This window comes from Falco naumanni, chromosome 5, assembly GCF_017639655.2.
Source record: "Falco naumanni isolate bFalNau1 chromosome 5, bFalNau1.pat, whole genome shotgun sequence".
Taxonomy (NCBI): Eukaryota; Metazoa; Chordata; class Aves; order Falconiformes; family Falconidae; genus Falco; species Falco naumanni.
The window spans coordinates 28,322,955-28,350,590 of record NC_054058.1 but is presented as its reverse complement, the minus strand read 5'-3'; the positions used below and the strand labels follow the sequence as shown (position 1 = coordinate 28,350,590).

The 27,636-nt window shown below is 42.2% G+C and overlaps 1 protein-coding gene across 1 annotated transcript in view; it reads left to right on the top strand.

Annotated features, from left to right (window-relative positions):
• Window positions 1–27,636, top strand: part of TMEM178B (transmembrane protein 178B) — a 236,965-nt gene that overhangs the window by 46,941 nt on the left and 162,388 nt on the right. Inside the window, exon 2 of the mRNA XM_040596335.1 lies at window positions 19,864–19,977. Within this exon, the coding sequence (XP_040452269.1) occupies window positions 19,864–19,977 (114 nt within the window). The remainder of the gene's footprint in view (window positions 1–19,863; window positions 19,978–27,636) is intronic.

The following is a 27,636-nucleotide window of genomic DNA, read 5'->3' as shown; positions in this document are numbered from 1 at the left end:
TTTGCATTCGGTTACTACAGTGGGACTTACAGACAGTACAGAGAAACTCTGGTGATGCCAAGCCTTAAGATGGACCCTGTGTACTCATCCTAACCAGTGTGAATTAAAGGCAAAATACTCGGATGATGTCTGGGTACAAATAACAAAGGCTGGAATAGTTCCTGAACTGTTTACTCAGACACTTGCTTCAGTTTAGGCTACTGATGGGAGTGTTCTGAGTGACCTGAGAGAATTTGTGTGAGTTTCTGGGCAATCAAAATTCTCTCATATATCATATTCCCTTTCTGGATGCTTCTTCACTATTATCATAACTAGCTCACTACTTAACTGCCTCCAGCTGCAGCTCAGCGGTATGAATCAAAAAATTGAGTGGTTTATAAGCTGAGGAGAATATAAGCATCACGCTCTCTCAAATTGATATTTGACAAGGAACAGGGCTGAAAAAGATCAAATAGTGCTGCTTGTAAATGTATGAAAGAAACAGGCAGCCACCTTGAAAAGAGATTTGTCTTCTTGCCAGGGAGTCATGGGGAAAGAAACCAGCACAAGCTGCATCCACTCACCTGAACGTCACTCAGCCATAGTTAGTTGTGTGATAGTTTTGTAATATAACTTCAGTTTTCCATGGTCTGTGAGCTGTTCTGTCCAGAGCTTTAATTCTCAGAGGATGGGAATTTTTGCTTTGCCTTTATGGTTGGTGGTTACTTAAATGCAGAATTCTACTTGTGAAAGAATACTAGTCATGCCAGAGACTATGTATTGGAAATAGAGAGAGATGCAGAAGGGGGTGCCCTTAGTGGTGCTGCATTCTTCTGCTCTCCTTAAAATAAAACCCTCTGATCTCCAGATGAAGCAACTAGCACAATGGTTCATGTTGATTGATACCACTCAATAAATACACTTGACTTCTGCAGAGAACATTAGTTAAGCAGCACTGGCAGAGCATCAATGGAAGTTAATTTTAATGGTAATTTGGAGCCTGACTTATTTATCTTTTAAAATGCCTTTATACATGAAATAAGTTTTTATTGCTAACTAATTTCATAATAATCTGGTGTGGGTTCATGCTAAATAGTGCAGGTCACTAATTTTTCTTTTCTGGAATAGGGAGAAGCTATTGCCCCCTCCTAAATACTCATGGCTTGTGAGTGTTTGTAGTTCAGAGAAATGAACAGCAGGGCTAAGGAACCAAAAGGTAAACCAGTGAAAGGGATACTTGTTTTTAATCTGGCAACCTTGCAAACAAGCTGTGCTTCCTCTGATGGGGTATTTTATGACACAGGAGACTGGGTCTGCCTGCCAAGACCCACTATGTAGTCTCTGGCAGGACAGAACTTGGAATTTTCCTGTTGCTTTCCTTCTGACTGGGAGCAGCATAGCCCTAACCCTAAGGAAAGATGCTTTCAGAACCTTCCATTGTGCTTTGACGTGGTGTGGCAGAGCAGTATAGCTCACGTGTGGATATCTCCTCTCCCTGCTTAGGACTATCTGACTGCATTCCTGATGCAGCACAACTGCAAGTGTGCATGTTCCTGCAAGTATGAAGGTACCAATTTTTGACAAGGCAGTCTAGTGATTATCCCTGTCCCTTCTAACATAGGCTGAGGATCCAGTAGGTATCAATGTCCTCCAGATAGACATAAGTAACAGACTATATCTAGCATAGCTTAAAAAAAATCAAACTCCTTCTAAAATCTCTTAAGAGTATGTAGTGACAGGAGTCTGCTCTTTTACTATAAGAAGTGAGAATACCATCCTTCAGCTGTCATGCACAAAGGCCACATGGTATTACTCAATTCAGTTTATGGCATTAGGAGTAATAGCTGAGAGGAAATCACGCTCAGTTTGATGCCCAGAGGAGCGTATTTGGGTCTCTGGTTCTGCAGTGTCAGTGGTGAGAAGTTGCAGAGCAGTCTAGTGCTTAAATGCTGCAAGTATTATGCTATTGCCATGGGTCATGTGCAATCATTTGCAGTAAACTCATTTACTGATTTTGTACTTTGTGGCATGGAATTGGGGATGCAGAATGATCAAAACCTCAGACTTAATTTGTCCTAATCAGGCAAAAGGCATGTGACTAAGTCAGAGGAGCATGTTGTGGCTCGAAGAAGACTGTACAGGCAATCTGCAGCTTACATGATCATATACTACCTTCCCTGTGGACCTCAAGAACATACATATTCTTGCTTCCTCTTGGGGCACAGGATGCTAAGTCTTCTAAACAACCAGGACTATTTCAAACTCTTTTCTGCCCTGGTATAATACAGGGTTGTCCTCGAGGAAGAACTCCTGTGGGTAGGTGAGACACATAGTGGAGCGTAATGAGGTCATGTGGGTAGGTGAGATGTATGGTTGAACATTACCTGGTTATGTCTTTTCTTGGACCTTGTATATTGGTAATATATACAGCTATTTTTTTTAAGGTACATCTTCCCACCCCAGTATAAAATCAGCTTATTAGGTATGTTACTGAAGACTTGAAACTCTTATGAAATGGTAAAGGAATTTGGTCTGGGACAGTTTTAATTTCATGACTGCACAGTTCCTGGCCTCATGGGAATGTGGTCCAAGACTGAGGCTCCTAGGCACTGCCACAGCACTGCTGAAATACAGTAAATGTCACCAAGTCTGTAGGAAATATAAATGGAGAACAAAGGTATTTTCTCTTGTTCTCTCCTTATGATGACAACCTAAGTGTTCTTAAATATTATACTCTGTGACATGGACTGCTGTGTATTTTTCTTTAAAGTATCTAATTGTCACACAATTTCATAGCCAAATCTTTCTTCTGTAGCTGAAAAGCTGTGGAGGAATGAATGAATACTGTTATTTCTTATTTCTTAAGGTAACTTAGTTATTTTTCTGTAGGAAAGATGTTTGCTGGAAGGTGGGAAATACTACCTATAATTTTCTGGTTTCTGCCTGCTGTGGGATTCTTCACTTCTGGGCCACTTGCTCACTAATTTTGGAAAGATAATTTTTAAACCTCTGGGATTCTGTATTGAAGAGGTATCTCTTCTTTAATGTAAACTATTACAAAGTGCTGACATCCAGTCTTACCCCTGTGCATGCTCCTGGCAAAAGCTTCTCTCTTGTGTGGATGAAGTCACATCGATGCAAGTTCAAGCTGTTCACTTTCTGGTATCCCAGGATTGGAGTACTTACCAAACCTGTATCTCTGTACTGAGAATGGTTATACTTGTATCCTGCAGCTGCTGTAGATATCTTTAGAAAAGCTGTCTAATCCTTAAGGTGTAAAATCTATCACATTTGCAAATGAGTTATACAAAGACGCAGGATAATGTTATCTATTCCAGAAATTGGGCTAGTTTGTCTTTTATTCCTCTCCCTTTTTCTTTTAGAGCTCTGGGCTGCTAGCTCCTGTTTTCTTGCCTGTTGCACAGTTGTGTAGCTATAAGCATAAGTACTGTAACCCATCCTGTTAACCATGTACGTTTGGGTGCTATTTTCTTCAGGCATGATCATGCTAATCAGTTGCCAGAGGAGGCCGTGTTAGTGTTTGCTTCTAGCTGATTGCAGCAATGGAAACAAATCTATTGTATGACAGTCTGGGGCATTGACTGTTCTGCCAGAGAGTCTGGCTCTTGTCTACCCTCACTGCATTTCTATTGCAGTAGGAGACTAGCTTTTTCCTTCTCCTTCCTAAGTCTCCTTGTCCTGGGAGTTCTTCCCTGAATCTCAGCCATGTACTTGCCACTTTAATCTCTTGTTCCTTTTGAGTTAGGGTGTACTTAGAAATATTTTTGCTGAAATTGATTTGAATGCTCACTGAGATTGTACTGCAGTTTCTTCCTAGGGCTGCGTTTGGCTCTTACCCTGGTGGTGGAACATCTGGGCAAGATCAGCTTGCAGCTATATCTCTTTACCATGATTTTTGTCACAATTGTTGTAATTAAACCTGATATTGCAGAACCCTAGGGGATACAAATAAAGCTAATGGCATGTTTTCTTAAAGGTTTGGATGTTTTCCAAAGAATGTGTTTTCCATTAAGTTGACGTGCTCTTTTTGTACCCTTCATCAGAGTGGCCGATGGTCCAGTGGAGGCATGTTAAGAATCCTCCTGGATCTTCTTCACCTGATCCTGCAGTCAGTGAACTGAAGCCTCATGCTTTTGTAGTCTGAGAGGCTGAACATGGCCTCTGACAAAATAAGAAGAAAGAAAATTAGGGGGTAGGTTAACATCTGGCCAGTCATTCTCCAAAGCCATGTTGTAATTTAGTGTAGGAAGAATTCCAGATTATGATAAGATGCTGGTCCCTAACTTGGGACAAGCAGTGATTACTTGCTATCTGCATTTTTATTGCCTTAATTTTTAATTGGGATGTTTGGAGGGGTGAATAGAGCTCTCAAATAATTTTATAGTTAATAGAATGATGGATTAGAGTCTGCATTTAGACCAACTGCAGAAGGTGTTGATTGTAGTGTCCGCAGGTAGGAAATAGGCCTGACTTTTTTTGGAGGGACTAGTATGTGACTTCATGCCAGTCAGCAATACTGTCTTTATTAAATGCTTTGAGATATTATTGAGAAATACACTGTTAGAGTAGTAATTGGAATAGAAAGTAAAGCATTAATAGTATGCAATGGTCTATAATAACACTTGGATCTAGAATTGCTTGTACAGATAAAAATAAGAGTTCAGAAGAATATAGGATGCTGAATCATAGATTTAATAAATTCTAAAACATTACAGTTAAAGAATTGCATATTAAATAAAATGAGCAACTAGATGGGCAAGGAAGGTATAAAACAGGAACAGCAAAAGTTTTCCAGGGCACATATTCTGTTCACTGTATTTGTATGGCATTTTGCCTCATAAGCACCTCTGTCCCATTGGGTGTTATCAGATTCTACTGAGACACAGGCATTTCTTACTCAGCTCAGACTAAGAGTAAAGACTAAAAGAAGATAAATCTGGAGTTGAAAGTGTCAGAGTAAATGCCTGTTTACATAGCCCCTTCCTTACAAATGTGAAGTAATGATCAAAATGTGAAATTCCAATGTGGAGTTAAAAAGCTATTTTGCACCTTGCAAGTGGTGCTAGAAGTGCTGTCCTCTCTGGTCCCAAGTATGGTGATGGGTCTTTTGGGATATGGTTGACCCTCTCCCCTGTCAGAATGAGGATCATAAAGCAGGTCCTTGAATTGTAAAGGGCTGAATAATACTAAGGCTATAAGCCCCAGTGGGCTGCTTCTGGGCTTTCAGGCATAGGGGTGGTGGGATGAGATAGATAGTGACAAATGTCTTCAGCATTGTGTTGCTTGCCTTACGGATAATGCTTGTTGCTGCTGTCAATACAGTAATATTAACTAATGATGTGAAGTACATTTTGAAGCATGTCTTTCAACCTATGAATCCTTGACAGACAGCAGAAATGTTCTGGCTAGGGCAAGCTGGACTAAATGTCTTACGCTGCAGTGAATGGAAGACTTTCATACTGTGACCCTCTCATTTGATTTGATGCTTCAGACAGGAAGATGCAAGAAGTGCTAGATTGCTCTTACCAAATTGTAAGAGGATGTTATACGCAAAGGAACATTGTACCACAACACACTCTCAAAGCAAAGCAGTATCTACCTCTTCCTGCAAAACAACCCAACCCAAACCGAACAGCAGCAGCAAAAGCTTGCACTGACCCAGTGGTAGGCATGTGTTTACTGGATGAGAAGTTTGCATCTACAAGATGCGAAGAGTCTTTCTCCATTTAAATATGCACAAACTCTGGGTCTAAGCTTCGCATGATTTTACAAGAACCTGTAACTTTCGTTGGCATGTTAAAAAAGTAATAGCTACTAGAACTACTTGGATTTTCTTTACTTTGTTTTGCTTCTCTGTTTCATAAGCAGGGCTAGCTTCTGCCACTTCTTATTTCTGCATTAAATGGCAAATCTTACACGTGTCTTAAAAGAAATGACATGAATCTTAGCTAATGTGTTTGGAGTCTAGATGCCTTTGGGATTTGGCTAGAGCAACTTAATTCCCAGTTGAAGACTGTGCTGGGAATAGGTCTTCTCATTACTAACTTTTTTGTAGCTTGGAATACCCTGGTCCTCACAGTTTTGTATTGGATGTAAGCAAAGGGAGGATTGGGGCTGGAGGTAAGCTAGTCACTTCTCAATTTCTGGCCCCTTCTACCCCCATACAAGTGCATTTATCCTTTCAATATTTTCAGCCACTGAAATGTGTTGCTCATTTGGTGCAGAGTGTGTGTAGTTGTGTTGAGATTTTAGACCTAAGTTGTTGACTTAAGTATGTTTCAGTGCTGCCAGAACTTGATGCTAGCACCAAAAATGAATTATTGTAGCATTTGTGAAGACACACTTAATGTCTAAGCCTTCTAGACACAAGGACATACGATGACATTGCAAAACTCATCACTGAATAAATAAGGGCACAGTCTAGTCAATTGGAAAAATATTTTTTTATGACCCACCAACCTTTCCTATTTCAAATAGTTCAAGAATCATTTCCTTCTGTAAGGGAGAAACCACTTACAATTTCAGACAGCTTCAGAGAGATTAACAATATCTGTGGTTCATAGGTTTGAGAATGACCAAATTGTGCTTTAGCTCATCTCTGTTTTTTATGGTACAGTTGTTTGTCTTACTACCTTCTTTATCATCTCCTTTCCCCTCTACTTGTGTCTTTTAGTTTGTTTGACTAGTCAAGAACTACTTCTTAAATATCTACAAACATTTAATTTCTTAAGGCCTATATTTGATTCAAGCCCTGATACACAATAGTATGTCCAGTTCCAATAGTGTAGGAAATGGCCTTGCAAGGAAAGGGCAGTCAGTTGTGAAATCTCTTGTCCCTGTGAATGCATACTCCTTTACAAAGGAAGATGGAGCATCCTTGTAATTTAGTGATGGTGACCCACTAGTTAATAATTTGAACAAGGAGAACCCAGAAAATGACTTTGCAGGGAAGGAGCATGGTCAAACATGAAACTACTCCTTGTTTTGGAGAGCCGTTATACATGCTAACTTTGTTATTTGGTGGTCTCTACTTGCCAGTAAACAGTCCCAAGGTTTATTGCAAGGTAGTTTTTTTGTCCATCAGGCTGCATAATCTGAGTAGATATTCAGTTGGTAGAGTTTATGGGGCAAGAGACGTTACAAACTTACAGGGTAAACTGCTCACTTAGAGGTGATCTTGTCTGTTAGCTTTACATTGCACATACATTTAATAACTGCAGGGCACCTTTGTCTGGGAAGTACTTTTTTGTGTACAAATTTATATCTTGAAAATGCCTTTCTTCCAACCACACTACCCTGACAGTTATTTGAAATAATTAGAATGGGGACAGCATAAAAAAAGGCTAGTGAAACTTAGGGAATCCAGAAGTTAAGGCTGTAGTTAAGTGCTTTCTCCAGCTCAGCAATTTGTGGGGCTAGCTGTAAACTAACAGTATGGAGACACAGAGAAGGGCTTATGATTCTCTCACTTTGAGAAGTAAAGAGGAGTAAATGTATATAGAAAGGCATATTTATGTAGTAAAACAGCATATAAAATAGCTTTCCAAGGTACAGAGATAGGCATCTTTAGACTTCACTGCATGTGATCACAGATCCTCAACAGAATTGGTGGTATCAGTGGACCCATCCTGATTTTCTTCTTGGCAGTCTGGGACCCAGCTTCCCAGGCATCTCTCTGAAATTGGTTTCAAAGCTGGTTCAATAAATACCAAGCTTCATGGGAGTATTTTTATGAGAATCAAAATATATATGTTCATATAAAAGAAACTTGTCCATAGCATATCCTTTGCTATGCTTTTTCTTTGGCTTAACAGCAGTGCTGAGATAATGCTTTGTTCCATGAGCTATTGGGTCATCAGTTAAGTTTTTACTGGTAATTGCTCTGTCAGTGACTTCTTATTGATCACTTAATTTCTGCCTCCAAACAAGTAGGAGCAAATATTTTTCAGCCCTTTTAACCTTAACTTTTCATTCGTGCTCTGCTTCCCTCTCCCCTGTGGCCAGCCCAATGCAAATAGGTGGACAAAAAGATTAATAGAAGCAAGGAGATGTCTTCCTCCTCTGAAGTGCCCTGTGGCTTGGAGACTGTTATTAATAGCTGAAGTAAAAAAGTGTTTCATAACCATCTTCTTGCTTCAGCTTCCTTGCCAGCCTCCTTTCCTTGGTCCCTGGAGAGAATGTGTGAGCTCATCACTTTCCAATGCAAATTCATCTTTTGGTCTCATAGTTGGATTTTTTTCTTATCATGGGTGGAATATTTATCTTCTGCCAGCTGGTTGCTTTAAGCAAGCTGCTGTTTGCTGGGATATCCAGAGACCATGTGGGGAACAGGTCTGACAAAAGCTGCTCAGGCACTTTCTTCTTCCTCTACTCTGAAAATGTTGCTGTCTGCTCAGTGCATGCACACACGCCTGTATCTCTAACTTTACTCACACAGTGGCTGAAAAAGAAATTTAGATATTTTGCTGTGGAAACAGAAGTTGAAATTGATAAGTAGATGTTTCTGTCTGAAATATTTGGAAGTCCCCGTATGGAATCTGGTCACCATAGAACCCCTGTGTGACAAAGCTCTTGTGTGCATCTGGAGATTCATAAGCTTCATGGATTTCTTCCATTTCATGTGCACTTTGTATCTGTATCTTTGTATCTTCCCATATCTCTGGAGATCTAATGCCATCTTGCTTTCAGTGCTGATCCAGGTTTTCATTGCAGTTGACCTAGGAAAAATGGGAATGACATACTGTCATTTATTACCAGATTTCTGTATAGATAGTACAGTATGTTGGATCCATTCAACCATCCCCCCTCCTATGTTTTTGCTGGGGTTTTATGAGACTTCTTCACCAGCTGAACGTTGTCTAACAAATTTTACTAAGCTAGAGGCTCTGATTTCATTTGGAAATCAAGTGAGATGAACTGTAAAAGAAAAATGGGAGGAAAAACAAGCAGGAAGGTTCTGTTTGTCACTGAAAAAATGTTTGCTCACTTTCCTAATGAAAATCTTTAAGCTGTACATTCTGTTAATGTATTTGCTGGGTTTGTGCCATTTCAGGGACAAAGTAATATTTATCTTATGAATGTCTCATCCTTTCAGTGGTTGCCAACTTGGTGAATACAAGCAAGCTCTTCCTTCAGGTAAAACAGAGGATACTGTTATATTCTGAGTATGTTTTGCTGAAGCTACGTGTTAATTAGTTTTTCTGGTAGTCAGTAAAGCCATCTACATGTTAAAAAGTGAGTTTAGGTGATAGTGTAGATTTCTGGCTATTGAAATATCCCTTTGCCACCAGCAGCCTAGCAGGCTTTCTGCACTTTACCCAGCAGGGAAGATATTGGTGCCTAGTGCATTTGTAAGTATGTTTATAGTAAGTACAGTTAGCAAACTGTTATTTATTTTCATGCAGAAAATTGGATCTGAAGCAGAACCAGTTGTGAAACTTGATCTAATATGGTTGATGGGTTCAGTTAGAAAAAACACTATGAAATTATGAAAAATCTTAGTGTTTTAAAACTCTCAAAATACATTTTTCAGACTTTCAATTTAATAACAGTTTTAAAAGGTTTTTCTCTAAAGGTCTCAGAATAAATTAATTATTACAGTTTTATGGCTGTACAAAAGTTTTTTTCAATTGATCTGAAATTGTTATTAATTTATCTTTTTCCTGGTGTCACTGTTCCTTCCCCTGTGCTCGCCCCCTTCCAAATTTTTCAAGTTGGCCTATGAACCCAAACCACAAACTATTTGCCCACCTGTGTGTGAGTGGCTGGTGTGAGCAATATCAGTGATGGCTGCAGCTCTATGGAACTCGACTGCAGATCAGTGCTTCTTGCTGTGGTGGCTACTCTGTATGCTTCTACAGTCTTGGAGATCAACCACCTAGGTAGATAAAGCATCTTTACAGGTGGGTCTCCTAGAGCTATGGTCAGTCGGCTGAATTTCCTTTGGCAGTCCTTACTAGGATGATTTTAACTGTAGAACCACAACACAAGGCATAGGCTAGATCTACATTTATAAATAGTGTAGTATGATGGAGGTGAATTTGTAAGAAATAATTGGTGCTTAGGACCTATTATTCACTTTGTGTGCGTTTCAGGGAGGAGATGTTACTTCAGACTGGCTCTGCTCTTGTACCATTAGTTGAATGGTACATCTTCCAATTTCACTTTATTTGTGGAGATTCTAGTTGGCATGGTCTTACAGCACATCATGTTATGAACCAAAGCACGGTAATTTTAAGAGGTGATCAGGAGGTCATTTTCAAAAGTGCACTCCCAATGCATGCTGTGTTACTGTAGACATATTCATTGTCTCTCTCAATATGTGACCCTTGTGTGTGTCTGAATGCGGAAGGGGACTGTCTCACATCCCTCTCTGACTTCTATGCAAACCTGTAAACGGTGAGTAGAAGCTGATAGTGTACCTCTACCCACTTGTAGAGGTAGCAGCTAGGAGCTAGCAACTTAGTCTAAAACCCAAAAGACACAATCCCCAACTCATCAACTGAAGTGAGGCATCAGCCCAATTTCTTTGCAGCTCACAGCAAGCAACAAACAGTACCAGAAGTTGTTTCACTTTAAGGGAAGTAGCAATGATTCCTACTGGCAGCCCAAGTTAACATCAATTCAGGATGATGCCAGAGCCAGCCAGGAACAAACATGATCTGTTCTAAAAATTTGGCCCATGCTGCAGCTGAAAATCTATCTTGAGCTCCATTAATTAGAACATTGGCTTCTATTTATGCATGCATATAAGTTAATGAATATTCATCGGACATGTTGATTAAGGTGATGTTATTTGCATATTCTTCCTAGATTTGTAGACCTTTACCCTTAGGTATTTGTGTATTCAAGATATTCATGTGGCATCATGGGAAATACTGATTAGGTATTGAGGGAAAAAAATCATAATGAAGGTGGTCAGATGGTTGAACAGGTGCTCAAAGATGTTGTGAACCTCCATTCTTGGAGGTATTTAAAACTTGACTGGGCAAGGCCCTGAGAAATGTGAACTATCTTTGAATTTGGTTTTAGCTTTGAAGTTGTTCCTCCTTTGAGCAAGGGCTTGGGCTGGTTGACATCTAGAGGACCCTTCTAATATAAATAATTCTACAGTTAATGCATTTTTGGCATTAATGTATTTAGAGATTGGCAGAAGTGTCTAACCAGTACTTTCATAGTTAGTATTACTCCAGAGGTAATGAAATAATCCTGTTAAGTGTGTTGCAATACTTCCTAATGAAGGCAGAGGCTTCGTTAAGAAGATAGCTACTCATAATGTGTTCTTTAACTAGTCAGCATATCTGACTGAAATTCTGTCATAGCAACTGGTCAAGGCAGAGCCTAATTTCTCCTCCTACCTTCCTCCAGGGTTTAGTTTGACCAGTTAATGCATGCTGAAACTGCAACAACCTTGCCTGCATTAAGGTACCTCCAGAGGAATTCTGATGATTAATATGAAATGATTTAAGAGACTGAGGGTAGCATGTACAGCTGAGGGTGATAATTCTTAAGTTGCACCAGCCTGAATGGCCACAGCTGGTTTGTAAGCTACATAAAATGGTACTACAACTTAACAGTGAACTCTTCAAAGGGAGACAAGACTTCTATAGATAACAGATATATGCCACATGCAATTGCTTTATGTAATCTGATCCTAACCCTAACTAAAGTTTCCAGGGGCTATAATCATACTGAAATGTTATGCTAAGAAAAAGCTATAAACTTTCTCTGCTTTACAGATTTTCTGAAGATAATGTGAAACAATTAGAGGCTAAATAACGAATCTACATCTTCTGTCTGCTTGATATGGATACAGTCACCCAACTGAGGGAACAGTAACCAAACCATGGGATTAAGGCAATGTCTCATACAGAAGGCAATGTCTCATAATGAATAGCAAATACATGTAGTGAGTGCAGTTTGCAAGCCAGAGGCTAAGATTCCTTTTACTAGGAAATGTGTGTGTAGTAATTCTCAAACAGATTTGTAGAAATTAGAGCTAGCACAAAGGGTGAAATTTATGGAATAAATTGCTTGCTATGAACAGTTCATCCAGAGGTATCTGCAACACAGAAGAAGGAAAAACTGCCTGGAGGTAGCAAAGGCACAGAACATCCATGTCAGTCTTTTCAGGGAAGCTCATCATATCAAAAGCCTTGGCAGGAAACATAACAAAACAAGTATTAACTGTACAGCTGGATCCTTCTTAGAAATTAACATACGTATACAAGAGAAGAATGGGTACCACTTGGTTTCAGATTTGAGTGTTACGGAAAGTAAGGGGACTGTCATGTCAGTGCTAGCTTGTTGTGAAGTCTGGAATGGCCATGTCATAGTTCATCCTGAGCAAGTAAGGTGCTGGCTCCATGCATCTGTCTGAGATTGCTGATCACTCTTACCCAAGGATTGCTGCAAGGAGTCTGTGTGGGAGAAATTCTCATGTGTAGCTGTGAGCCCTTCAACTACCAAAGGTGACTTATTCACAGGCATTGGACTAATCTTTACCTGAACCTTAAGGATGGTTCCACAGTCTGCAACCCTGAAAGTCAGGAGGGAAAAAATGTGGAATCTTGTAGCCCTCATTGGCAAGAGGGATGTATAGTCAGATAAACCATATAAGTAACTCTTCCGTGTGCCATCTTGGGCTGAATCTGAAATATTACTGACACTTGCCTAACTGCTCTCACAGATAACCAGTTTCTTGAAAGACCATCTGAAGGACTATTTTCTGTTGCCAGATCTCAGATGAGTCGGTCTGTGTTATGCAGAAGACTAAACTGTATGACCACAGTAACAGTGCAGATTCCTGAAACTTGACAACCACCTTTGTAAAAGTCAAGCTGACCTTGCAGGGCAAATGCCTCTGGGCACTTTTGAAATGCAAATTTCAGGACTGATGTGACTAATACCCTGCTGGCATTTTGCATTTTCATTCTATTTCTTAAATTAACCATGGGTAAAGACTTTGTTGGAGTAGCTTGAAAGCGTTGAAATATTATTATGCTTAAAGGCAGGGGAGGGGAGGTTTCGGTGATAAAGAGTGTTTACACTGGCCCAAAAGTCCTGAAAAAAGTTGTCGGTTTACCCACCAGACAAATACAGTGTGGATACCAACAGCGTGGCCTTCCTTTTAATTGATCTCAACTCTGTTGAGCCTGGAGTAGGAGAAAATTGAATAGAAGAGAATTGCACAGTGTTTTCGGGTCATATTCCTGCTATAGCACATTTTTTTTCCTTGTAGTGAAGAGAAGAAATGTTACATAATAAGGTGGTAGTATGGAGCAATGCTCAACAGATATGGGAGTGAACTGAGCAGGTAAGTGGATCAGTAAGAGGAGTGGCGTGTTTGATGCCATGAATTAGTGGCTCTGGATGAAGCCTTGTCTACTTTCCTTATCTCGATTTTACTTGGCATCTGAACTTTTCTAGAACAGGGGCTTGCCAACCACAGTTACAGCTGCTGAATCCTCTGTGAGTATCTATGCTTATGTGAGAACAGTATGGCAGAGTTCTGCTCTGCATGATTCTAGTTGCATCTTTCAATGATCCCTTTCCTAGCACTCTATTAGAAGTCAGACACTTTTCCTTAGGATTTTCAGCCAAACATTTCTCTTTTTGATCTGAGGAGTATGGAATCTATAAGTGGCGCAGCTTTGTGGTGGTTTTGTGTTTCTTGTGGCCAGCTGTAAGACTTGCTATGGCGGCTGCATAGGTGAAAAAATCATGCTCACTGGTTTGCTTTATAAATGCCTTTCCCAGTTATTTGAGCCAAGTGCAGAGTTCACCTGTAGTTGCATTTGGTCTTTCTAAGTTAAAGCTGAAAGCTGGATGTGCTCCATAAGTTGCATTTACCCTATTGAAGGTATGGAAGGGAAAGGGGTGTGGTTTTTCTTACTCTTTCTTCCCCTCCCACCCCAAGGACCAGAGTGAGCATAGCTATTAATTCATCTGAACGTAAGGGTTTCTTAGGGGTTTTCTGAGAGGACTTTACAAGAGAGCAGTAGTTTTGATCCTTGCTGCCTTCATTGACTCTGCTGTCCCAGGGGCCTCCAGAAACTGGGTGCTTGAGGGTCTTGAACCTAGTTCTTTTTGTGTGGAACAAGTAGGGAAACATCATGAAGTATGAAATTCACTGCTATAAACTCATCCTTTTCCTTATTTTTATTGTTAGGTCCAGGCAAATGAAAGCCTTTTTCTAAGTTTCAAAAATCTAATTCTCACTTCTAGCTAGATGTATGCTGATGCAGTTGCATTAACGCAGCAGGGTTCCTCTTCTACACCTGTGAGAGCAGGTTTAGATAATAACTAATGTTTAAATGCCAAGCAATCACAAACATTGTCAGTTTGGGCCATAAAAAGCTTGAAATTCCTGGTAAGATCCTGCATGCTTCTCCTATCAGCAGTGGTCATGTGGACGAAGATGGCTTCATGCTCTCCCTCATAGTTTCTGCTGTTCTAGAGTCTGAAATAACTGAAGTGCTGGAAGCTAACAGAAGACAGATCTAAAACACTCTGAAGAACATTCTCCAAAGTGTAATAAACTCCAGTGTTCACAGGAGGGTTTAACAGCACAAAGCCAAAAGGGCCCATTAGCTCATGCAGACTGACCTCTACTATATTAAGGACCATTGTGTTTCACTTTAGGGCTTTATTGAGCCCAATAACTTGGATTAGACAAAAGTATTTTGAACCCTGTAACAACAAATTAACTAGACTTACATATTCCAGCAGTGAACCTATGCTTAATGCTTAAGAGAAGGGTGAAAATACAGGAGCAGCATCCTTGACTGTCTCAGCTGTGGGTCTGTTTCCCTGTGTAAGACAAGTGGTGAGGATAATTCCAAGGTGCAAGTGAATTCACTGTACTCTACTCAGCCCTGTTGGGTGTGTGCAGTGGTCAGCCCTCATATTTCAGAGACAAGCAGGGAAAAAAGGAGGACATATCTCACTATGTATACTGAAAAGCACTTTACCTTCTGGTCCCTACAAACTCTTGGTTGGAATCATGATGTTTCTTAACTAATAGCATGTTATATAGAGGTGGGAAGGAACAGTGCTGGAATGTTGTGTGGCCAGAAAGGTGATCATAGAGTTTACTACTAAAATTCTGCCTGTACTTCACCCACCACTGAACCATTGCCAATGCAGTTGTACTCTTAGTTCTAGACAGTCTTTAAATGTAGAATTGTAGAATTGTCTAGGTTAGAAAATACCCATAAGATTGAGTCCAATCTTTAACCCTAGCACTGCTAAGTCCTCCAATAAACACTGCCCTTAAGCACCACATCTTAGATGTCTTTTAATGTTCCAGGGATGGTGACTCCACCACTTCCCTTGGCAGCCTGTTCCAATGCTTGACGATCCTTTCGGGGAAGAAATTCTCCCTAATATCCAACCTAAACCTCCCCTGGTCCAACTTGAGGCCATTTCCTCTTGTCCTGTTGCTTGCTACTAGGACAAAGAAACTGACACCCATCTCACTACAGCCTCCTTCCAGGCAGCTGTAGAAAGCAGTAAGGTCTCCCCTCAGCCTCCTTTTCTCCAGGCTAAACAAGCCCAGTTCCCTCAGACGCTCCCTATAAGACTTGGGCTCCAGCCCCTTCACCAGCTCCGTTGCCCTTCTCTGGACACGCTCCAGCACCTCGGTGTCCGTCTGGTAGTTGAGGGGCCCAAAACTGGGCACGGTATTCGAGATGCAGCTTCACCAGTGCTGAGTAGAGGGGCAGAGTCACCAGTCACTGCCCTGGTCCTGCTGGCCACGCTGTTTTGGATACAAACCAGAATGCTGTTGGCCGCCTTGGCTACCTGGGCACACTGCTGCCTCATGTTCAGCCGGCTGTCAACCAACACCTCCAGGTCCTTTCCAGCTGGGCAGCTTTCCAGCCGCTCTTCCCCAAGCCTGTGGCATTGCACAGGGATCTTGTGATCCAAGCGGCAGGACCCGGCACTTCTTGTTGAACTTCATACAGTTGGCCTCAGCGTACCGACCCAGCTTGTCCGTAACCCTCTGCAGAGCCTTCCTACTCTCAAGAAGATCAACATCCTGCCCAGCTTGGTGTTGCCTACAAACTTACTGAGGGTGCACTCGATCCCCTTGTCAGATCATAAAGAGGTTAAAAAGAACTGGTGCCAATACTGAGCCCTGGGGAACACCGCTTGTGACCGGCCACCAACTGGATGTAACTCTTTGGGCTCGGCCGTCCAGTCAGTAAACATTTTTTACCCAGAGAAGGTTACACCCGTCCAAGCCATGAGCAGCCAGTTTTTCCAGGAGAATGCTGTGGGAAATGGTGTCAAAGGCTTTACTGAAGTCTAGGTAGCCAACGTCCACGGCCTTTCCCTCATCCACCAAGCGGGTCACCCTGTCATAGGAGATCAGGTTAGTCAGGCAGGACCTGCCTTTCATAAACTCATGCTGGCTGGGCCTGATCTCCTGGTTGTCCTGTATGTGCTGTGTGATGGCACTCAAGATGATCTGCGCCATAACCTTCCCCGGCACCGAGGTCGGGCTGACAGGCCTGTACTTCCCCGGATCCTCCTTCCTGCCCTTTGTGCATTTGCAAATGACCAGTCAACTGGGAGCTCCCTGGTAAGCCAGGGCTGCTGATAAATGATTGAAAGTGGCTCAGGGAGCACTTCCACCGGCTCCCTCAGTACCCTTGGGTGGATTCTGTCAGGCCCCGTAGACTTGTGTGTGTCTAAGTGGTGTAGCAGGTCGCTGACCATTTCCCTGTGGATTGTGGGGGCTTCATTCTGCTCCCCATCCCTGTCTTCCAGCTCAGCGGTCTGGGTCCCAGAGAAAAATGGTCTTTACTATTAAAGACTGAGGCAATGGAGGCATTAAGTACCTCAGCCTTTTCCTCATCCTTTGTTGCCACGTTTCCTCCCGCATCCATAAAGGGTGGAGATCTCTTTAGGCCTCCTTTTGTGGCTGGTGTATTTATAGAACCATTTTTTATTGTCTTTTATGGCAGTAGCCAGATGAAGTTCTAGCTGGGCTTCAGCCCTTCTCATTTTCTCCTTGCGTAAGCTCACAACCTCCTTGTAGTCCTCCTGAATTGCCAGACCTTCCTTCCCAAGGTCATAAATTCTCTTTTTCTTTTTTCCTGAGTTCCAAAAACCGCTCTTCTCTGTTCAGCCACGACAGTCGTCTTCTCCACACTAACACGTCTTTTGGGACACAGACTCCCATAAGTGGGTTCGGTCTGCAACGTTGGGCCTTCTGTTCCCTTCCGAAGGGAGTCTGGAGTCTCCTATGGCACTGACCCATCCTTTTTCTTTATGGAAGCAGTTTGGATGCAGGGCATAGGCAGAGTTAACCTTGCCGAAACCTCGATGCTAGATGAGCCACCATCCTCGTTACTGTTCAGTTCTACTTGCAGAGCCTCGTAGCTTCTGTGCACGGGCAGCTGTGCAGGTGGGGTGGTCACGGAGGAGACGCACCTGCTGCACCGGGCAGGAGCCTGTCACCATTGCCCCCATCCCTTAAGTCGCGGTGTTTGGCCGGGCGGAGAGAGGATGGGGAATCCTCCGTGTCGTGTGGCCTGTCTGCCTGTGGGTCTGGTCCCAGGGAAGGCAGGGTGCGGTTCCAGCAGTCTGTCTGTCTCTCGCGCTCCCTGATGCTCCTCAACCTGCTCACCTCCTCCTGGAGCTCCGTCACTGAGCGCAGCAGCTCCTCTCCCCGGCACAGCTCCCACAGGAGCTCCCTGCTGCCGGCCGGTACAGCCATGGCAGCGGGGCACGGCCGGCAGCCCAGCACCGGGGTGGCTGTGTGTTCTCACCAGGGCTCTGCCGGGGGAACCGCGTCAGTCGTGGTGGGTGCAGAGCTGGGAGAGGCTGGGGCTTTCTGATGGGTGGATACCATTGCTCCCTGGCTGAGCTGGCAGGGCTTCAGAGCCCTTCCCCGTGAACTGCTGTGCAAACGACCATGCCATGCTCTTGCCAACGCTCTGTGCCCTGTTTGCCTGCCCTGGTCTGATAAATAAACATTTTCCACGTTTTTGCCAATGCTTCTGATCCATGAAAGCAGCTAAACAAAAGCAGATAGGAAAATGTATAGGAACGCAAGGTTGTGATTTGGGGCTTTTTTAAAAGATTTTTTGCACACTAGTTGTTTTATTTTTAAAATACTATTCTTGGTTTGAAACTTTAATTCTGGGCATACATTTGGTGCCCAGATGGTGCAGACTCACACAGAAGCCCATCACGCTGTTAGGGCAGGCGGATACATATGTAAATATTTTGCCTTTTTCCCCTGTAATATTTGGCTTTGTCTAATATAATTGCTGTCAAAGGCAGAATGTGAAGAATGCTTGAGAGGAGCAAACAATGAAGACCTCAAATGTTTGTATTGCACTAACTTTGGAAGATGGTAGTTTACTGCAATGTAACTAAAAATTTTCTTTCATGGACTTTCTTATTTATGCTGTGAATTTATGGTGTATGATCTGAGTTCATGCCAAGTAATGTTTTATAATCTGAGATAGGAACTTCTATTTCTAGTGGCATATTTAACCCCTTGGAGTTGTCAATATAAGGCTAATGGCTCTGCTTTTTCAGTTCAGGCTAACAGTATGTGTTCTCTACCTGCATCTTGGTGTATAGGGTTTGTTCTTGTTTGTATAATTCATTGCTTCATTTAATTTATCCTATTGAGTGCCTATCTTAATGTATTTTTAATACATAAAAGCATTTCCAGCATAGCTGCTTCTCTGATCAGCAGCAGCTAGTAGTAAACAGTGTGGCCAACCACATTAAGGATATCTATTTAGTTATTAAAGGCCTGATTCAAAATATCATAATATTAATGGAAAAATTACTTTCCTGAGCTTTGAATCTGACTGCTTGGAGAGAATGTCTTATAAAACCAGTTTTACTTGAGGACGCTGGCAAAAGGTGTGTAGGAAACCTTACTGTTTTTCGTCAATGTGAGAACGGCTGCACTATCACACATTTCTGATCAGATGTGAAATTTGGCTAGGCTATAATTCATAGAAAGCATCAGGCTATGCCAGACCCATTTCTCCAAGGGCACTAACTATGTAGAGAAGGTGCCAGGAGATCAGGGCCTGGAGGTGTCATTATTGTAGAGGAAGGAAAGTGGCTGTAAAAGGAGAATGTAATAATGTGACCAGAAGACAAACAGAAGCAGCACATGGTGCTTTTTTCTGTGGAACACAGATGAATTCCTGACTACAGGGGGAAAAAATTGCCCAATTCAGCCATTTGTGTTACCATCTGAGGCTCATTGTTCAGAGGTGCCAATAAATTTTGTTTCTGAGCCTGCTATGAAAGTGTTTGCGTACCTTCAAGAGATATACCATAGCCTGTCACATATCCTTATGTTTGTCTGGCTTCTTGGATGTGGGGTGGAAGGGGAAAACTTGTACGTTATCTACATATATAATTTTTCCTGTGCTGTTTTTTATTACTGAAGGAAAGATCAAAGATATTTGCTTTGTGTATCTCCTAGAGTACGGGCACTGAGATGCATTACTGCACAATAAGCTAAGACATGAATTTACAATTTCTACAAAGTAAATATTGGTATGTCTGCTACTAGCTCCTGGTTCAGAGAAAAGTAATGAATGAAGAGGCCATTTGCCGCATATTTATCTGATGCTGAAAGCAGGCACTCTAGCAGCTACTGTGGGGCCTGTTGTGTATCCTAAGTTTGGATGTGAGCTTATCCTATGGGTAGCTTGTGCTTGTCATGGGCCAAAGACAGCATTGTCACAGTGGACTGATGGTAGGGATTGCTTTACTCCTATCCTTTGACTTTGGTTGTCAAGACCATCTGGTCTACAGTTGGGAGGATGTTGCATTCATTTAACAGCACTCTCTTTTGCATGTTGCCCTTCCCAGGAGCAATTGAGCGGTGCACGTACATCAAGTACCACTACTCCTCAGCGACCATTCCCAAGAACCTTACCTACAACATCACCAAGACAATCCGCCAGGACGAGTGGCATGCCTTGCGTAAGTGTTGCTGGCTTTCTTCTCTGTTCTCCTCATGTGTGGATTAAGGGAGGTACTCACTGATAAATGAGAACAGAGGCTTTGACTGACAACCCACTCAGAGCCCTCTTCTCACGTAGTTTGTCTTTGTAGCAGACTGATCGATTTGTTCTTAGGACCTACATCTGTTTCTGCTGCTGACTAGAAATTCTGCTGAGGCATGAGAAAGTGGTGATGGGGAAGAGGCATTTGTATGCAGAGATTAATATTGAGTTAAATACAAAAATGAATAACAAAATCAATGCCCTATTTTTTAATTCAGTGGAATGCTCCGTACGTGAAAGTATTCTTATGCAGTTCATGCTGCTGCTGAGTATGCTGCTTCCAGGAGAATTCATTGCTGTCTTTTATTGTAGACTATGTCCTGCTGCCAGCAGCTCCTGAGTGAGTGTGGCATCACTCCTTTGAAGATGTAGAAAGAGAAATGCTGCACCCTTTAAGGCACAGAGAAGGAGCTTAGTCCTCAGTGATAATTGTAGCCAGTGGTCACCAACTTGTAACACTTGCTGAAGCAACAAGATCTGACAGGAATGGAATTGCCTTGGGATGTATTGGCTGGCCTTAAAGCTTTTCTCCTTCTTATCTTTGAGATGGAAAGGAGTTTTCACTGATAAAATGGAAGAGGTAGAATTTTGTGAGGAAGGATGCCATTGCAACTTGCCCTTGTTACTACATAGTCATTGGGACTGATTAATGTCCTGAGCTCTTCTGTCTCAGTAGAAGCAGTTAACAGCTCCTTGAAGATGGCAGGGTTGAGGGATGCTGATTCAGACTGAAAATCTTGAAAGGTGGTAGTGAGTAGCTACTGTCCGGACTGGGTCAGTTTGAGAAATATGTAAGACCTTTGGCGTTCCCAGGGCTTTCAGTTCGATTCACTCCTGCACTATGTGGCTGTTGCTTTGGGAAGGTCCTTTTAAACTCTGGGGAGAAGGTGTAATGATATAGTTGACTTCGTGCTTTGGTAAGGTCAGGCCTGGTTTGAGACTCGTTGGTTCATGTAGGCCTGCCTGGTCAAATCTGGTAAAGCGTTAAGAAAGTTCTAGAGGGTCTTCCTAAACTCCTCTAATTTTTTGGGGAATGCATCTGTATGGATAAATACATATTTTTATTGTGACATGACCAAGAAAAGGAACATTGAACTCGTGCTTCTCAGAAGGCTGTAAGAGGCTGATCTTGCAAAATACTGTGCTATGCTCTTTTCCTGAAATTAGTAAATCAGGTAGTTGCATTCACTTCAGGTTTTCTACTACTACCTGTCGTCTCTGCTGGTGTCAGTTTTATGTTACCATTGTTCGTCTGTGGGCAGAAAGAAATGCACTCCCACCGGAGACATCTTCTGTATTAGTGTTCATAAGGGCAGTAGAAAGGGTCTTTGGTTTATGGGATTATTTTTTTTGTGTAGGTATGCTTTTGCCACTGTTGTGAGCCACAATGACTTTTCTGCAGTCATCCACTGGGAATCTCACTATTTAATGTAGGAATTATTGTCTTAAAGAAGTTCATCTTTAAGTCAGCAACGGCTCAAGTAAAGGGTTATTCTAAAGCTGTGTTTGTATCCACCCCCCCACCCATCCCACCACCCCTTAAATATAATTATTGATATACCTGGCTCATGTAAGACACTTTGTGTGCATTCCTTTGTGGGATCAGCAAGTTCCTGAGCCTGGTGTTTTGGTAGCTGACAGGAGCATTCGGTAGGCCATTTGTCAGTCTCCAAAGTGGCTACACTGTGCTCACGTATTTACATATCTGATTTGTTTGAGGCACTTTCAGGGTGAGGCTCCTTGTTCCCTCCCTGGGGAGGGTACACAGAGTGTGTGGGTGTGCATACATATTTCTGATCCAGATTTTCTTACTAGTTCATAATTCAGGTAAGTAGGTAGATGTGGATAGAACTGACGTTTGAATTTCCCTATCTAAAGACAGGGAAGAAGAGAAGTACTTTGCTGAAGCTCTCTCTTCTCCAGAGTAGTTAGGTGCAATGGTGAGTGCAGTGGGGCTAGCCACCAGAGGATCTGGAGGTCACCGCATGTAAGAGTGAACTGAACCTGTATGAGCTACGTAGGAACAGCAACCTTGCTGGTCTTCTCCAGAACATCTGCTTTAAAAGGCAAGGGTAGTCCCAATCTTTTCAAATTGTGTTTTGGTTGAGAAGGATGTTCTCCCTTTGCAATGGAGTAGACATAAAATGGGGTAAGACTCTAAGTACCTTCAGAGAATGCCTTCAGAGAAAGTCCCTGTGACTTTAGTCACTACCTTAGCGGCTGACATAGATCTGTACCTGCTTAATCCAGGGCACAGTCACTTCAGCTTTCCACTGCTCATCCTGAGTGTTCCCAAGTCAACCTGGCAAATATTTTTCTCTGAACAGTTTTCTATTCAGAATTTCACTTTTGCTGAGTGTTGTGACAAGCACCAAAAGGAGCAGGGCTCAGGCCTGTTGCTCTTCCTGCTTTTGCCACGGGTTGTTTCTCAGATCTGTAGCATGAGACGGGAAAAAAGTATTTCTTGATGAAACACTGGAGCAAAATGGCATCCTGGAGAATTTCAGAGAAACTGGAAAGGTGAAACCAGAGTGTCTGGTCACCCTCCTAAAGAAAATGCTTCTTCCAGGTTGATGCCACTGCTGTCCTTTGCCATATTTGTATTTCAGTAGTGGTTATTTTCCTTCCCTGGTTCATGGGTAGCAAGATGTGGTGCCTGGGAAGGAAATCTGTTGCTTTGCCTGTTCAGTGGGTGGGGAATCAGAGGAGGAAGAGGGCTCTAGCCATGCCCAGAAGACTGCTTTTTCAGACTGCCGGGCAGGACTGATGCTCCAGCAGTTTCTCTTGAGTTGGAGGAGTGGGTGAATGGTATTTAATTTGAGGCTGAGGACCCCATGGCACCAGTCAGCACAGAAAGCAGACAATCTTCTAGCTGTGCTGTTGGTTATGCTAGAAGAGACCAGGGGAGCAGCTGGACCTGGAGGAATGGTTGGAGCTGACTGCATCACTTTTTATTTTATGTTTTTTCATTCTGTTTGACATTTTCAAGATGGAGTCTTTGCTCCAAATTGATTGCTGATGGCAACAGGAGCTGGTGAAACAGGTCTTCACTTCCCTGCAATCACTTCCTCTCATCTCTGGTTAAACAGGGGTGGAGGGAAGGATGATTGTAGTATTGCCAGCTCTTGTCTGTCAGGGGATAAATGTTCATCTAATTAAATAAAATTAGTTTCTATATGATCTATATGAGGGGAAGGGAGAAGGGAAGGAAAGCTGTGTCCAACAACTGTGAGCATGAGTAAGTGTCTCTTTGTGGAAGATGCCAGTGTAATGATGTGTTTGAGTCACTGTTAGGCATTTATCCTGTCACATTTTGGCCCCATGTTGTGCACAGAAACTTGATCCATAGTTCTGGTTTCTGAAAAACTCCAGCAGCATCACTGATGCTTTTAAAAATGAAGGTATATCTCATTTGAATAAAAATCCAAGAAAATCTGAACATTTCTGTATTCATTCACACATTCAGTTCCATGTGTTTTATGCTATTCTCTCATTGGTTCAATTTCAGTATACTACAGATTTGTGTTCACAAAACATGGGGAAAGTGATCATGGCAGGGGTTTGAGCTGTAGAGTATGGTACAAGCATTGGGAGAGGTGAGAGGCATTTTCAAGTGATGGAATAAGCACTTTAACTAGATGCTTGTACTTTAAGAAAGTTAACCATAAAAAAGAGACTATCTTGATGCTATTTTTTTTCTTGACTCTAAAACTTCAGGAAACAATTATCTGGTATGTTACGGCAAAGAAGGTGAAAGGCTGCGTTTGCTTTGAAAACTACCACCAAGGCAGTGAGGGCATGTGCTCTATTCAGTTTGGTGTCTTCCAGGAATCAACGGTGCTGTTACACTCACAGCAGCTTTGGGGAAGAGACTCAAAGTCCAGGGACTATTTGGTCCATTGGCTTGCTCCTTGGAGCAAGACAGACGCCTGTTGGGTTGATACTGTTTTATACCATCAGAAGGATGGTAGGAAGGTAATTCCTGGTTGGTGGGTTTTTTAGTCTTGTTTTGTTGTTCCCACTCAATAGGCTATAGACAACCCAGTGCTAAACTGTTCTTCTGCTGCAGTCTTTAAGAAACAACTATTTTGTGCAAAAGGGTAACCACAGCACAGGAGTTAAGTGCAGAGAGGAATTTCTAAGTATGCTTAAGCCAGCTACCTACATTTCATTGTCTTGGTGGGAGAGTTTTAGGATTAGAAACTTGTTTTGAGGAAATCAAATAGTACAGAAAAGGGAGGAAGATGCAAATAAGAGGAGAGGGATTGTTTTCATGCTTTCTTAGAGCCAGTCTGACATGATGGTGTGGTTTTTTTGCCTCTATCTTCTTTCGTTTAGACCTTATGCTTCCTTGCTGATTTTTACCTTTGAACGTACTTGTATTTGCCATGGGATGACTTTGTGTATTCATTCCTTGAGCAGTTTCAACAATAACAATGATGTAGGTACTACAGGACCGGGGTTAGTCTGCTGTAGGCTTAGACCTGCCTGGAGCCTCACAGGGCTGATGCTTCTGCATCACTCTGCAGTCTTCCTCACTGTGGTCTTGGCAAGGGAAGGAAAAAAGGGGGCTTTTCCAGGTCCATCTTCTCCCCAAGACAGCTGAAGAAAGTATTGTGGCTTCAAAGCATTGCAAACTGCCAAGTTGCTGGCATGTGTTCTTGGAGAGTGAAATTACTTTTTCTCTCAGAGAACAAGTCAAACATCTGACTCTTCCCTTTTTCCTGCCTTGGTAGCTGAAATAAGACACGTGCTGCACGTCACTCAGAGCATTCGTATAGCAGAGCTCCCAGTAGCTTGCATTATATTGCGTGAAAGTCTCCATATCAGGAGAGAGATGAAAAAGTTTTCCTTCTCTCCAAAAGCTTTTTTTTTTGCTGACTCGCAGAGCCCATCATGTGAGGTAGATAGCTGGGTCTTTAAGTCTGTTATTTTTCCTTCCTCCCTATACATCAAAAACCTGTATTTGTACTTTGGATTAAATGCAGTCACAAAAGAGGGTATTTCTGGTTTTCTCCTCCAGCTTGCCATTGCCACCTAGGCCTGTCTTCCACAGCAGCCGTGTTTTGTGTCTAGGAACACAGTGTGCTGTATTTGGGCAGAAAGTGGCTGGAATTGCTATGGAAACTGATCTCTTCCTGCATAGCTTAGAAATTGTGTCACCCAGCTGCTTTAGAGAGAACAAGTTCACAAATAGGTAGATGATGCTTCCTGAGAAATGGTTAGAATTTCCTGAGGTTTTTTTGGAAATGCTGCTTGTCTGGCACTGTGGGACCTCCTTTGCCTGTCTTCTACCTCCCCACTTCTACTGCAGGACCATAGGATATGGGCTCTGAAATTAAAGCATTGTCATGGGGAGCTGCACCGTCAGGAGAAGAGGAACCATAATGCCTTGTGTTAATTGGAACAGTAACATTCATCTGCGCTGTTGAATACTGCAATAATCCTGTGTTTGTGGTGGTATGAAAGCCATTTGCATAAAAAATGAATTCTAAATTCAAAAGTAATAGCCTGGCACATTCTGAGAGGAGCAAGCATTGGAGGAAATTAAGGATTTCTAGAGGATGTGGAGCATGATAATATTTTAATTCATATAGCATCTATGCTGAAAGCTGAATGGATTTTATCAGCCTTAATGGTCCAACCCTTGCAGGAGATTAAGGCTTTCTTGCTTAGGGTCTACAAAGCACTGAAATACTTCCTTATAACCAGTAAAACTACTGGGGGAGGGACCTGGAATAATCTCCTTTTGTGGAGGTCAGTTATGGTACTGATATCAGAGGCACCAATTAACACTTTGAAAAACACTGTAATGTCTGTACTAGTAATTTCTACAGGCTTCCTAAGCCTTCCTCATTCCATGGAACAAGATGTTGAGATTTGCACAGAAGCTCAGTTGACAGCTTAACAATGCATTAGTAACACCAGTAGGCTCATGGGCTTGACCCTGCCTGCTTTTATAAGCAACAATAAATATTTCATTGTTGTATCTGTATTAAGTGCTGACCCAAGAGAATTTTTGCTTTTGTGTTTTTGGGTTTTTTTTTCTTCTTGGGTACTACTGAAAGTGGTGTTTGAAATAAATACACAGCATCCCACTTTTCTTGCTCCTTTCTTCCACTCTCTTTCCCATACTCCCTTGGGTCTTATTCCATTCCTATCTTTCTCTACAAGGAAATGCTGTTTCATTTTTAATTAGTTACCTTGACCCCCAGATGGAGGTATACCCTGAAGTATGACACTGTCCCACTGGTCAGTGCCATTTGGCTGACAATATGATGTCATTCCTTAATGCATTGGTTATTAAAGAAGACAGGGCATCCATCCTGGAGGTTAGTCAGGCGGCAGGTGCTCACATGCCTGGAGGTCTGATGTTGTTGGATCTCCATCATATTCATTGTTCCCATAGCTAATGACCAGGTGGTAGTGACAGACCTTGTCATTTCCCTCTCTCACTCTGCTGTAGGGTTTCTTCATATCCTGTTACTTCAAGCTAAGATATAAAAAATGTTTTTTTGGCATCAAAATCTAAGACCCATTTTGAAATCTGTAAGGGATTTTATTGCCTTCTGCTAGGCTTCATCTTAGGATCTGTTAATATGGCTGTGACCTTAATACCTACACTAAATAGCTCTCCCAACTCCATATTACTACTTATTTCCCATACTACTTTTGCTTTTTAGGGACACAAGAGCAGGGAAGGAATAAGGGAGGAGGATGGTAGACTTCCCAGTCCTGAGCTGACAGGGGTGTTTGAGTAGAAAACATGGCCAAGGGAGGAAATGAGGGCAAGAAAAGGGATGAAACTATACTGGTGAGTTGGGAGAGGTAATACAAGTTGTTACTGAATACTGAGACTAGGATAAGGGCTGGAGTGGTGGACTGGAATAGTTTGGAAGGGCAGGTGCAAAAATGGCCAAGCTCTCTGTGTGTGTTGGAGGGGGATAGGGAATGAACAGGGAAGAATCCCTTCCAAAGCCCTGTTCAAAGTGCACTGAGTCAGGAGTCTTACTGTACATCTACTGCTAAGACACCTGTGAAACACTGGCAGAGGGGAGGTCTCATCCAGCTCCCTCAGCCTGCAGGCTCTTCCCTCCCCCAGCTCACCTAACAAGGGGCCCAGAGGTGAATCAGGAGAGTCTCGTTCTGCTGACAAATCATTCTACACTCTTCTGAATCAGTAAGAAACCTCACGCTAGAATTCCTGCTTTTGCAGTTTGTTGTTTCTTTTAAAGTTAAGGACTTAAAATCAGATAAGCACCTTTAAAGGTTGCAAATACAAGCATGTAAAGTTAGGAGATAACAGTTCAAGCTGCATGCTTGGCCTTAATTTATCTCCTCTGAGCACATTCATTATCAAGTCTTTAATTACTGTAATCACATACTGAGTTTTCCACAGGACCCTTGCCATGTTCCATACATTTGGGATATTCTGTTTCCATTCAATGTCTTCAATGTTTGGTTTCTCTTTCATTGTTTAATGTATGGTTGCCAGTCTTTTTATTGGAGAATATACAACTCCTGGTCCAAAGATAGTTAACCGCTTGATGAGCTTTGCCACATTGCTAAATATTGT